The following is a 13,348-nucleotide window of genomic DNA, read 5'->3' on the forward strand; positions in this document are numbered from 1 at the left end:
ATGGACATCTACTTCTTCCAGCAGAAGAAACGCCAGAGAATCAAACCTGTGCGAAAGACGATCGACGACTTGAAGGCATCGCGTCGAGAGCGGCCCGAATCGGCGGCAGGAACACGTTTCGTGCTCCACGGCAAGGCGGACAGAGGCAGACAAGGACTTTCAGAGCATCTCGCCCCTGGTGAGTTTCAATCACCACAGGTCTCGCCCAGAGACCCCCTCGCCGCTACAGCCAACCAGGAGCACGCTAGCCCTAGGATACCTAAAGTCTTCGAGCAGCTACGTGCCGGTAAGCACAACCTGAGTGTACGCTTTCCACCGATTGAAGTAACACAAGACAACAGAAAGAAGTTGCTCAAAGTCCCAGGCAGAGGGTCAATACAAGCCGACGAAGAGGAAGACGAGGAGGAAGACCCACAGAAGGTCGCCTTCCAGGAGGCACAGTTTGCAGCACCGAACGTCCTCGCACAGCTGACGCGAATCTTGAACGGCGAGCAAGTTGAAGAGTTTGTCGTACCCGTAGAGTTGAGCCGTTCCCTTGGCCTACGGTACGAGCAACTGGTGTATGCTGGAGGGGAGAAAGGCCAGGACGTTCATCTAAGATACAGGGAGTGGCAGACTGAAGCCTACAAAGACATGTATTTGCAGCGTAAGCAGAGGCTGGAGGAGGAGGCGGCGGAGGCAGAGCGGATGCAGCAAGACGGCGGTGGTGGCGGTGGGCGCTCGGTAGCCGGAACTGCCGAGATCAGTCCTCGGCGACGATCGTCCATGAAACATTACGGCAGCATGAACGGATTCAATGACACCGCGTCGGTCATAACGTCCGCAACCACAGTCACGAATGACAGTAGGCGCATGCAAAAGCGCAGTCTAGACCGGTCGAGAGAGTCCGTGATCAGTACGGCAACACTGGTTGATACCAGTGGAGGCTCGGACATGGAGCAAGGTGGAGCATTCGGCAGCGGTGGCGATTCCGGCCCAATGATCATGCGATACCATCGAGAATCCAGCTCGCCGGTGCATGATGTGCCTATGCCTGTGATGCCGCATCAGGCCAGTCCGCTCACCCGCTTAGAGCGACAAACAAGATCACGAGGTAGGATGTCCCTGCCATTGCAGAGGATTGCTTGCTCGAGTTTGTAATATTCACACAGTTTTCGAATACTGATGGTCCCCTGTGCAGTGGAATCATGTCAAGTGTACTCCTATCCAGGGCTGCCGGAACCGGTCCGATTGGTCAGGTTATCACCGGACCAACTTTTAGCCACCAACACATGCTAACTACTATGGAGGTTGTGTGTACCCGCCATACCATACACAAACTGCATGAAAGGCACTGAAACTGCCGGACCAATCAAAAACTTCTTCCAGCGGTCCTGCTATCGCATGATTCATGCTTCGCCCCCGACAAAGCGTGCACACACACACACATACACACACACACACACACACACACACACACACACACACACACATACACACACACACACCATTGGACCATTGGACACCCATCGCCAGAGGCGATGACAGGCTGAGCGATGCTACAGCAGAAGTCATAGCAGCTTGTGCTGGGATTGCGCCATTCAACAGCTTGCAAGGCTGAAGAATCAGTGACCGCCACTATTCAGGCAGGTCTACACCACACAGCTATGACGCACACACACGCACACACACACACACACACACACACACACACACACACACACACACACACACACACACACACACACACACACACACACTGGTACACGCAGGTGCATATGCATGCATGTGTATGGTATGTTCAGTGCTACTCATTGAAATACGGGAGGGGGGGGGGGGGGTGTAAGTCAGTGAGCACTGGGTGCTGTGCAGCCTCAGATTTGCAAGCACTAAGCTTTGCTCTGGTGCGGGGTCAGCTAACCTATTCATGAGGCTGGGTCAGTTCATTGAGTTCTCTCTCTCTCTCTCTCTCTCTCTCTCTCTCTCTCTCTCTCTCTCTCTCTCTCTCTCTCTCTCTCTCTCTCTCTCTCTCTCTCTCTCTCTCTCTCTCTCTCTCTCTCTCTGCTTCAACGTGACTTTTGGCACATGCAGCCCGCGGCATGAAGCAATTCCATGCCAGAAACAATCATGGCAGAAATATTGACATCATGGGTAAGTGAATCAGTCTGTTTGCATAGTGGCGTAGAGTCGGAGACGAAATGTGGTTGTGACTGGAGCTTGTATGCACAAATTCACTTAAACTTACTACGGTATGTACATCCATTGAAGCCATAGAATCCCGCGGATAAGCCCACCCGCGTATAAGCCCATGCTCGCGCATAAGCCCAGGGTTAGTTCGAACATCACTGAGCTTCATCGTACAAGCTCATGGGCCTAGGTCATACCAAGAATCCATGAATTATGGACTCTTGGTCATACCATGTACATAGTACATGTACATGTAGTTTTTTTTCTTCGTTTTTCGTACATTCCAACACAATCATCGGTTGTTTTTGTTTGCACAGTGGTTTTCAGCAATGTACTTCTCACTTCCTTGGTCCTTTTCAATAGCACACTGTCGGTGTCGGCGTATAAGCCCATGTTCTCGTATAAGCCCATCGAAATGTCCTTGTGAAACAGATAAGTCCATGGGCTTATCCGCGGGATTCTACGGTACTGCACACAAGGGTTTTCGTGAAAGGTACCTAGTAGTAAATGAAACATGCTGCTTGCTGGAATCTTTCTAAAGGTCATTTATTGATGTTTATTGTGGATCTGTTCTCAGTTTGGACTGACTTCTCTCGCGGTTTACGATTCCTGTAACAACGATTTCTCTTGTGTTGTCTGCTTACCATCTCTGGCACAGTTCCAGCGCGTGCATTCACAGTGAACTTTTCCTTGGTGTCACCTAGAGCCATGGAAGAAGGTGAGTCTAAGAGTGCCGCCTTACGAATGCCGTCAGTGGACTGCCATGGTTGCTGCGCTCCGTGTAGTGCCAGTCAGTTGTCTGAGTGGCAGTGATAGCCTTTCCTAGGCTTGCATGCTGGTGTGTGTTGGAAGCAATGTCACCGGCGTCTACCTTCCTATGTTTAGAGTGCTGTGTGCCCGGCGAATATGGCCGTTACATAGCTGCATGACATTGTGCTTTCATCTGTGTGCTAGCATGTAGTAATATGTTGCAACATGTGTTTATAGTACATCTTGTATTTATAGTACATCTTGTATTTATACTCAGTTTACAACAAACTGTAAATACGTCATGTCCAATATTTTCCGTTGCTCTTGATTGGCAGTCTTTGACAAGCAGTTATATCCTGTTATAATCAGTGTTGGCTGCTCTCTACTACTAGGTTGGATCACTGACCACACAAAGCCATTTGATCCGGAGCGAGAGACCATGATTATCTGGCTAAGGGAGCACATGAAACAGACCAAGGCACAAAGGTATGGAAGCTTGGAGGCAGTGGCACACGCCTGGTTGGTGGAAAGCCTCAATTCGCAGGGCTGTAGCACCCAGTCAGGCTGTGGCCGGACCTTATTTCGAAAACGTTGACCCACCGAATTCATGCAAAATGGGGCTTTTCATTGATATAATGTTCATTTCCAGTCAAATCTCCCATTTGGCCGGAACAGCTAAAATCCCAGTGCAGCGGCCCTGATTCTAGACACCTTAGGGACAAGACCAGGCTGCATCTCTGCCTGTCTATTGGGACTGAGGTGTCCTGATCAGTATAGTGGATGCATTAATGACATTTACTGTACTTCTCAATGGGTTGGGAACAGTTGGAACTGAATAAATGTAGAGGTGTCATTAAGGTACTGCATGGCTGTGAGGTGTCCCTTCACCTGCATGGGAGGCTCTATACTATACACAATATCATGTGCAACTTGCACTCACAAACAACAGTCATGCAGAACAGTACAGTGTTGCACTCTTGTAGCGGACTACAACACTGGTAATACGTCTGTTATGTGGCCATCCCGCATTGATGCTCATCATCGGTGCCAATTTCCCCAGCGATTCAGCGTACACACCCATGGTAATCAGTACACATGTTGCATGTACTAGTACTCTTAGTCTATGTTTTTTATAGGTAGCTGAATGTCACTAAAAGTCGCTACCACAATGTCTTGCTGTGTGTTTAGATTGGAAGAAGCCTGCGCTGCAAATCCCGTGGTGCTGACAAGCCATTGGAGATCCGCCATTATGGCGACAGTTCCAGGCAGGAAAGAGCTAGACTGGCTGCATTACGGCGACGGCAGAGGAAACGCTCGGACGGCAGTAAGCCGTACAAGTCTGATGGAGAAGACGAGTTTGGAAAGTTCACCACAAAGCTCTCGGACGGCAGCTGTACTGCCTAGTATCCTTGCCCTCCCCCCCCCCCCCCACACAACTCTCTTTCTCTCTCTACTCTCTCTCTCTCACTCTCACTCTCTCTCTCTCTCTCTCTCTCTCTCTCTCTCCGCTCTCTCTCTCTCTCTCTCTCTCTCTCTCTCTCTCTCTCTCTCTCTCTCTCTCTCTCTCTCTCTCTCTCTCTCTCTCTCTCTCTCCGCGCGATCTCTCTCTCTCTCCACTCTCTCTCTCTCTCTCTCTCTCTCTCTCTCTCTCTCTGTTTCACTCCTAGCTTGCTGTGCACTAGTAGTTTACATGGCTTAAAATACTCCATAGGAGCGTAGCTGATCTGTCATGCAATATGCATTCCGCTTAGGCATTTGTGAGGAAGCTTCACGAGTATTGGTAGCCAAATGTTTTGCTCATCGCAAGTGTAAGGTGTCAGGCCCGGCGGAACTGGTCTGGTTGATCAGGCCATGGTCGGACCAATGTTTAGGCCACCACCGTGTGTTAACTGCTACATAAGAGGTCATGTGTACCAGTATAGCCTCTGTATCATATACACAGTATGGAAGGATAAGGTATGGCCGGACCAATCAAAAACTACTTTCGCCGGTCCTGGGTGTGTATATCGGAAATGCTGTACGATGCTCAAGCTATTGGGGCTAATATGGTTATTTTCTTCTCAAACTCCCCGAGGCTGAGGCATGGCACCTTGACTTTATTGCCGTTTAGCTACCCATCAGGTCGAGTAGCGGTGTGCACTTGCCTGTTTGGACCAGGGAACCAGATTCAGTATACGTACGTGTTTGATGATGACGAGAAAGGGAGTATGCTCGGGATGTTCACCCCAGCAGGCGTGAACTGCTGCTATGACCGTGGTGGAATGATAAGGTTGGTTTCTTCTCTACACTTACCTGCAACAATAGGCCATGCTTACCAACTACCGTAAAGTCGTGTATAAAAGCCATGGCTTGTATGACTCAGTTTTTTTGGAATGATTTTGCAGGCTTCTGCATGTATATCATGTGAGATAGGCTTCTACACAAGACAGGTAGTATTTCTATGTATGTCAACACTAAAACCAGGCTTATTTGCCGACAGTATATCTTGAAATCAGGGTTCTATTCACAAACAGACAAGTTCTATATGAGACAGGCTTTAATACAAGACACTACGGTATTTTGTATATCAGTTTGAAACTTGCCACCGGAATGGAGCTTCTCTTCAGTAATGATCAGAGAAAAAGCGGACCAACTTGAAAGGTTGGTGGTGTAGCCTTCAACATTGCGTGTTAGCAGATTGTACTCACTCAAAAGAAACCGTGATCATGAGTCGTACTGGTGCTATTTCCTTGACCGCAGGGGTGCTGCTACACTGTCTGTCTAAAAGGGAGAGATGGTTTTGACCAACAGCTATATACGGATCGTATCTTTAATTTGGTGATGCCATCCGTTCAGGATCATATCGTTGTCGGGTTTGTCGAAAGTAGGGTACATGAGACTGCCTCTACTACTATCTTTCTCTTCATGTGGTTCTACTATGGCTGACTTATGTTTGGCAGTGTCTAAGCCAGTAAAGTTTAAAAAAAAGAGTAAATTACTGTGTGTTCCCGAAGGGAACTCACGATGGCCGCTAACACCCGGTTAACCCTAGCGGCAGATGCAGCGCCTAACGGTGGGGGTGAGTGGATAAGTCTCACAACTACTGGCACAAGTGCCGAGAAACCCCATTGGCCGCATCCATGTCTAACCCAGTGCAATGGCACAATGTTTTTGCATACCAATTCTTCCTTCCGCCGACAGGCCCATTTTGATTTGGCTAACCGTGACAACTTATGCATGTGTGTCCTCTCTCCAGGTTGCTGACGAACGCAGAAGGTGGTCATTTGGCAACAGAGGTATGGCAGACGGGCATGTCGATGTGGGTTGTCCGCACTGTGAATTTGCCATGTGTGATTCTGGATGTGTTGGTTGTCTATAATTATTCATAATCATGACTGACTGCGGCCGGGGGGGGGGGGGGGGGGGGGTAAATGATCCCACCTGTGTATCTAGTAGCCGCTGACTGATGGTCAGCTACAGTAATATCGGGCGCCGAAGAACGGAGCACCGAAGAACGACCAGGCTAGAATTTCACCAAGCACAGCATACCAATGTATACACAGTGACTCAACCGTGCATAGACTTTAATACATGAAGATAAGAACAGTCTAGGTTACGAGGCTGACCCCCCCCCCCCCCCCCCCCCCCCCCCCCCCACCCCCCTCCCCCCCCCAACCCAATTCTTCGGCACCCAACAGCACTGCAGTGTCACTGATGGTGTCACTGATGGTCAGACTGATGGTCAGCTAGTGGACATGTGGTAGTCACACTTCTGACACAGGCTGGCACATGCGCCCAGAGCCATGGCCAGCCGGGAATCCGGCCTTGTGAGTAAGTTAGCACCCTGCACCAGCACAGCTCAGCTTTACCAGGTCTAGAACTGCACAGTGCCCAGTTCTAGCTGACTCATTGCACTCTGATTTTATTCAGTAGCACTGCATACATAATACATATACATTGTGACTTCCCATTCGCCAGCTCGGCATTGTATTGCTAAGTAATTAGTCATGAATCATGACTCATGATGTCCACTCCGTCTTCTTGATTTATGTCTTGGAGGCATGAGCACGATGTTCAAATTATCCCCGTGACTGTGACCCCCCCCCCAATAGATTTGTTGACTTCGTTAACTGTGTTATGTTGTGTTGTGTTGGTCCTATGTGCGTGTCACAGCGCGGAGTAATAATTCGTCAGTGGGCGTGGCCTGAAGATGGCGGCCGCTTGCTCCCCGCACCGTCGTATCAGCTGAACGAGTTTCTGTCCTGGCACAGCACGTCGTCTGTGACTGCTACACTCCATTTCTACTGCCAGCATGAACTCGTCAAGTTCAATGTTGGCATGGCAACAGAAGAGAACAGGAAGCACATACTGCCGGTAGGTGCCGATGTTCAGAAATGATTCCAAAGCACTTTTAAGTTTTAAATGAGTTCACGAAAGTTTGCTGGAGACTTTCTGCTTTGATGTACCTAAATCACGCAAGCAAAGAGGCCAAGCAGACACGCACCTACAGTGCCCACTTGCTACAGTCCTCAAAACTCTTCCGCTGGGACCATCCCAGACAGTAAACCATGACTTGCCGGTGGTTAGTACTAACTAGCCTGTTGTGGTGGCAGGATGGAATTCTGTAGATGATTTCCGATTGCATCAGGATCCAAGTCGGCACAACTCTGCAATGCGATTGTGTCAACGTGTAGTGTTCACTGCATATCCCTCTGACTGCAGGAAATGACAGGCAAGTTACAAATGGCAAGCTCCATGCCATACTCATCGCACGCAGCATCTCTGGTAAGAACTACTCACAAACCCCGGTTTCCGAAAAAGGTGTGCGTTTCAGCTCACATTGGTCAATATAATCACGGTGTGGAACTGTCTAAGAACAGAGGGTTCGTGCATGATCAATTTGAAGGAGAGAAGTCCTTTTCCCTTTTTGTCTCACAATACACAGGCTAGCGATGGTGAAGTAGAAGATCGACTGGGCCGGAAGAGGCTGAAGGCGAAAAGAAAGGTGAGCAGGTGATCTGGAAGGTTGTTTGGTAGTTATCTTGGATGACCACTGACGGTGAGTTTGGCTTGGTAAGCTGCTGGATTGGTACAGTAACAAGTCACTCTACACTGATATCATGATAGTGCACCTGTGACTCAGTGACAACACGTGTACACAATCCTCTTGGAGATGCGTGTCGGATTGATACCCGGGGCGTTAGTTGCTCAAAGCAGCTTCTGTATGCAGATTTGAGGGTGGATGTGTGTTGTCTGTATAATGTGGTTGCCTGTAGATATCCCGTGCTGGCTCACAGCTGGAGGAGATCCATGTTGCAAGTGTTTACCGACAAGCACTAAGTCGAATGGACGAAGAGGATACTGCTGATCAATCTCCAGACCTAGGCAGCATTCAGAAGAAGATCAAGTAAGGCCACACTGCAGCTACTAGTGTTTCAGTGCAGTGCACACTCCTTTACCTACTGTATGAATCTCAAATTGGAAAATCTAAACAGGCTCCTATGCACAACGCTGCTTACGCCCGACATGCACTGAATCCAAAACCGTGACTCCCTCGACGAGGCCGACGAAAAAGTAGCAATCAGTTCTTGTGCTATGTTACCCTCTTCTGCCATGGGTTAGTGCAGCATTTGTATTATGACTTTTATGGTGCGTCAACCATTCCACAGATCTTGGTAATAGTTGATAACATGTAGCGTGAAAGCAGCGTCGCTGCTGTAAGGCGGCAGAGTGAGACTACAGCTATCTTCCAAATGTATCGATGTACTTTGTGCTGTGTACCAAAATAACATGTGAACAAGCATGAAGACTGGACTTAGACGCATCAACTTGTTGCTTGCAACATTATGTTTCCTGCTTGCTTATCATCACCTTCCAACCCACTAGGAGTCTTGTCAATCAGTGGATGGATCACCTGCGCATTGCCAGTGGAATGAGGCCAATGTCAGCTCCATCTAGCCGTTCATCGACAGCTAGCTCAACGTCCACACTGTCCCTGGTCAGCAGGTCATCACACTCTGCCGGTACGGGCATGGGGTCGCGGGCAAGCACATCAGCAGCTCTCCCATACGCATCCGGCATTGGTGCAAGGCAGAGGAGTGTCACGAGTCGCCACAGTGGAACGTCGACCGGCGCTGAAAGTAGGTTTCATTTGAGAGACATGGAACATTTAATTAAAAGTCACACCACAACACAGGTTCAGCACACTCTATGCCATATCTTTGCTCCTTATTGTTGCATGATGGATGCATGATGGATGCATGATGGCCCGGATGCATGATGGATGCGCGATTTCGCGCAATGGATGCATGATGGATGCATGATGGATGCATGATGGATGTATGATGGGTGATTTCCTTATTCTCACAAGTTCTGACTGCATGCAGGCCTGGCGGAACCAGTCTGGCTGGTCAGGCCATGGCCAAACCAACTAAAAGGTTTTTGACCATCAGCGTGTGTTTACTGCTGAGGAGGGCATGTCTATACCCTCCATATCATACACAAAGTATGAAACTTGGCTAGGGTATGGCGGGACCAATCAAAAACTGCTTCCGCCGCCGGTCCTGGGAGATGACTGATCTGTTGCACGTGTTCATTACTTAGGGCCCAGCTTGGCACGGACACCATCTCGCCAGAGTCAACATCATCATGTGCGACATTCAACATACCCCGTGCTGACGGTTGATGCTCTGTCAGAGAGAACGCCGGCAAGTGACTACATGGCTGCCAAGCAGCGGGTGACCGGTACACCAGCCATAGTATCCACACCACCACCAGACACACACCTACCAGCAGAGTCGCTAGCGCAGAGCAGGACCGTCACACCGCCACCGACAACATTGCACATGCAACAGCAACAGCAGCAGTTGCCTCCATCTCTACACAGTGGACGTGGGAAAACCATTGTTTGCTGCCCAGTGTATCCTCCTCAATCCGGTCCCCTCTCTTTGGTGTGTCATAGAAGCTGCATGACATCTGTAGAAGGAATGTGCTGACCCTGTACAGCTATAGAAATACTAGCAGGATTATCCCCCCCCCCCCCCCCCCTCCAGCATTGTCGGCCTTGCATAGAAAAGTACCCCAAATGTGTGGTCAAGTCTGCCGATTGTACTTGGACACTCTCAGTGCAGGTGGCTTACAGCACCACACAAGCAGTTCTTTTACCCTTGACTTGAAACGTCTTCGGCTGCAGGGCTCTGCGGATTCAACTGACAAAGAGACAACCAGTACAGCCACCATGCAGGTGAGAAGCTGACATTGATACTTTTTTTGATAGTAGTGAAGAAAACAAAGAAAATATTCCCCACTTTTGAGCATGCTATGCTGCCCGGTTCATGCTGAATTTATTCAGTTTCCCCGGTCCTTTCGGCTAATTCTGTTCTCAGCCATACTGCACTATAGTGACGATTTATGTGGAGGGTGTCAGTACCTGCTACCTTGTGAATTACACATGCAGGTTCTGTATGTTCCGTCTGCTAACAGATGCGACCAGCGACACATGCCTTTGGTTACTGATGTTGAGTTTGACCGTTTTATTCAAATACATGCTCCGACGAAACAGCTACTCATTGTCAACGTGACCTCAACAAGGTATGCACCTGTTCATATTGCTAGCCCGGTGGCCAGGTAGTAAGACTAAGTGTAGGTGAATAAAAGACGTATGGACCAGTTGATCAGCCTGTGCCATTCCAGGTGCTCACGACCGATGGGAATACAATACATGTACAGACAGTGGGAAATTGCTTCTCAGCGGCATGGGCGGAGGAATTTTTCCAGGCTGATTGAAGTCTGGCAGTTCACTGTCAGGCTGTACTGCGAATTAAGGGGAGCTTTGGGATACCTAGCTGGCAACGATATAAAACAGCCTTCTCAGACCAAGACTATTCGATTTAGCTGAAAGACTACAGATTCCAGGCTGAAATTTCCATCATATCGCAAACTGAGTTCCTCCTTAAGACCTTAAAACTGGCCCGACGTAAGGACTGATTATTTCTCTCTTCTGGTTATGATATTTCCTTGTTTGTTTGTTTTGGCAGTGAGTCAAGAACAACTCTCTTCGACGCAATGCTCGAGGAACTGTATAACCAAGCGACAAAAACACGGAGAACGGCATGTCAACAGGTACAGGACTAGTGCAGCACTGTGAACATGTAGCCGGACAGGGTGGGATACGCCCAGACTGTGACGTCAGGGTGGGATACGCCCAGACTGTGACGTCAGGGTGGGATACGCCCAGACTGTGACGTCAGGGTGGGATACGCCCAGACTGTGACGTCAGGGTGGGATACGCCCAGACTGTGACGTCAGGGTGGGATACGCCCATACTGTGACGTCAGGGTGTGACACAGTCGGACCTCGCTTAAAGGGGAAGTTAAGGCAAAATCAAAATTTCACCAGTTGTAGTCTTCGCGGTGCTGAGTCGAATGGTCGTGGTCCGAGGAAGCTGAGACGCTCCCTTCCTACTTTAATCCCAATCGAACTCGCGCACTTCCACCGAAACTGGGTGACTGCACCCTACTAGATGGGGATTTGTATGCAAAATGTCACTAAAAGCGCCATTTCGTTCTTATAAAAGCATGGATGACCACGATTGGCCCATATGTTGTAGTCTTTTGGACGCTGAGTCGATTGGTTTTGGTCCGAAAAGGCTGCGATGCAGCGTTCCTCCTTTATTCCCAATCAAACATGGTTGAACAAGCGGTCACGTGCTCCTGCGTACACCAGTCACCTGGTCACCGTGCCTGCAAGGTACAACTTACTAGCTTGTTTGACGTTTTTTGGGTGCAGTCCTGTCACTGGAGTTGAACTCGAGTTGAACCTTGGTGTGAAAGTTGTCGCCTGCTGGCGTGGTGACCAGGTGATTTGGGCACGCAGGAGCACGTGACCGCTTGTTCAACCATGTTCGATTGGGAATAAAGGAGGAACGCTGCATAGCAGCCTTTTCGGACCAAAACCAGTCGACTCAGCGTCCAAAAGAGTACAACATATGGGCCAATCGCGGTCATCCGTGCTTTTATAAGAATGAAAAGGCGCTTTTAGTAACATTTTGCATACAAATCCCCATCTAGTAGGGCGCAGTCACCCAGTTTCGGTGGAAGTGCGCGAGTTCAATTGGGATTCAAGTACTTCGAAGTAGGAAGGGAGCGTCTCAGCTTTCTCGGACCAAGACCATTCGACTCAGCACCCCGAAGACTACAACTGGTGAAATTTTGATTTTTGCCTTAACTTCCCCTTTCTCCCACCGCTTAGGAGCTGCATCTGCGCCTTGATCCAAGAGGGTGGTGGCGTTCCTGCGGATGCGGAAAACTGGGCCTTTGGCCGAGTCTCACGCGAACCGTGAAATTTTTTTTTTCCCCTTTATTATAACAGTTCACATCCTTTACATGATGATTGTACAGGACATAGTCTCATAGACATAGTCATTGTACTCTTGACAGTACAGATGAAGAAAAAAACTGATCAGGGAATACTAACAAGAACTGAATGTCGTGTGGCTCTCCTGTTGCCCCGCAGGTATCCCACCAAGCCTACCGTATTGTACGCTATGCACTGTGCAGTGCTATTCAGGACACTACTCGCACGATACCCCTTCTCCAGCAGCGACACAATGTTGTGCCTGGAGTCTGCCTGGTGAGGATTCAATGAGGCGATGATGTATTTGAAGAATGACATTGCATGCTACAGGCTAACTATGTTTGCCATGCAGACAACCCATTTATTTTCAATGATTCCAAAGACTCTTAGAGGAGACTGTGCCTTTTGAGACACCTCAACAGCAAAGAAAGTAGACCTAACGACTCATAATCGTGGCCATGTTTCACTCACACTACAATGTCATGTCATGTTGCGGAAGGAAGCCGCATGGCCAAGTTCGTTGCGAAGCCAGGGCCAATCAAAATGAGCTGTTCTTTTGTTCTCGTCCATTGCCATCAAGTTCCCAACTTTTTCATATCGGATCGGGGTGTTACAGAGGTGGCTCCGAAACACAACAGCACATAGTTGACTTGAAGTTCGACCAAAACTCTGGAATATCACTATCTGCCTCTTGCTCTGTGTTGTCCAGATGTACGCTGATGGGAAGCTAGTGTTTGCTGGCAACAGGTTCAATGGATACGGCACAAGTAAACGAGATTTCACAAAACAAGTGAGTGCTAGTACATGTGCACAATGCATATTCGATTATTTCAGAGACAGACAGACAGACAGAAAAGGGTGGGGAGGGGTCACTGACCATCGTGTCTCTGTCTGTCCAGTTATCATTATACATACAAGTACATGGTGTATGTGCATCCATGAAAACGGAGTGGTATGTTGACATAGGACCATGTGTACGTAAGCCAGAGTGTGCATCTCAGACTATGGTGGGGAGAGCGTAATTTTGTCGTTCAGTGTCATATTTGATGACAAGGCACGGTAAAAACTGGTGTCGAAGATCCTATTGATGCAGTGCAAC

At 48.9% G+C, this 13,348-nt stretch overlaps 1 protein-coding gene across 1 annotated transcript in view; it reads left to right on the plus strand.

The window, feature by feature from the left end:
- Positions 1-13,348, plus strand: part of LOC135810434 (uncharacterized) — a 14,675-nt gene continuing 1,327 nt past the window's right edge. Inside the window, exons 1-17 of the mRNA XM_065323927.1 lie at positions 1-1,093; positions 2,825-2,884; positions 3,309-3,402; positions 4,113-4,319; positions 5,027-5,185; positions 6,152-6,191; positions 7,069-7,269; positions 7,618-7,680; positions 7,841-7,900; positions 8,172-8,302; positions 8,782-9,035; positions 9,499-9,814; positions 10,088-10,138; positions 10,378-10,485; positions 10,932-11,016; positions 12,409-12,525; positions 12,959-13,039. Of these exons, the coding sequence (XP_065179999.1) occupies positions 1-1,093; positions 2,825-2,884; positions 3,309-3,402; positions 4,113-4,319; positions 5,027-5,185; positions 6,152-6,191; positions 7,069-7,269; positions 7,618-7,680; positions 7,841-7,900; positions 8,172-8,302; positions 8,782-9,035; positions 9,499-9,814; positions 10,088-10,138; positions 10,378-10,485; positions 10,932-11,016; positions 12,409-12,525; positions 12,959-13,039 (3,120 nt within the window). The remainder of the gene's footprint in view (positions 1,094-2,824; positions 2,885-3,308; positions 3,403-4,112; positions 4,320-5,026; positions 5,186-6,151; positions 6,192-7,068; positions 7,270-7,617; positions 7,681-7,840; positions 7,901-8,171; positions 8,303-8,781; positions 9,036-9,498; positions 9,815-10,087; positions 10,139-10,377; positions 10,486-10,931; positions 11,017-12,408; positions 12,526-12,958; positions 13,040-13,348) is intronic.

Source organism: Sycon ciliatum, chromosome 2 (genome assembly GCF_964019385.1).
Source record: "Sycon ciliatum chromosome 2, ocSycCili1.1, whole genome shotgun sequence".
Taxonomy (NCBI): Eukaryota; Metazoa; Porifera; class Calcarea; order Leucosolenida; family Sycettidae; genus Sycon; species Sycon ciliatum.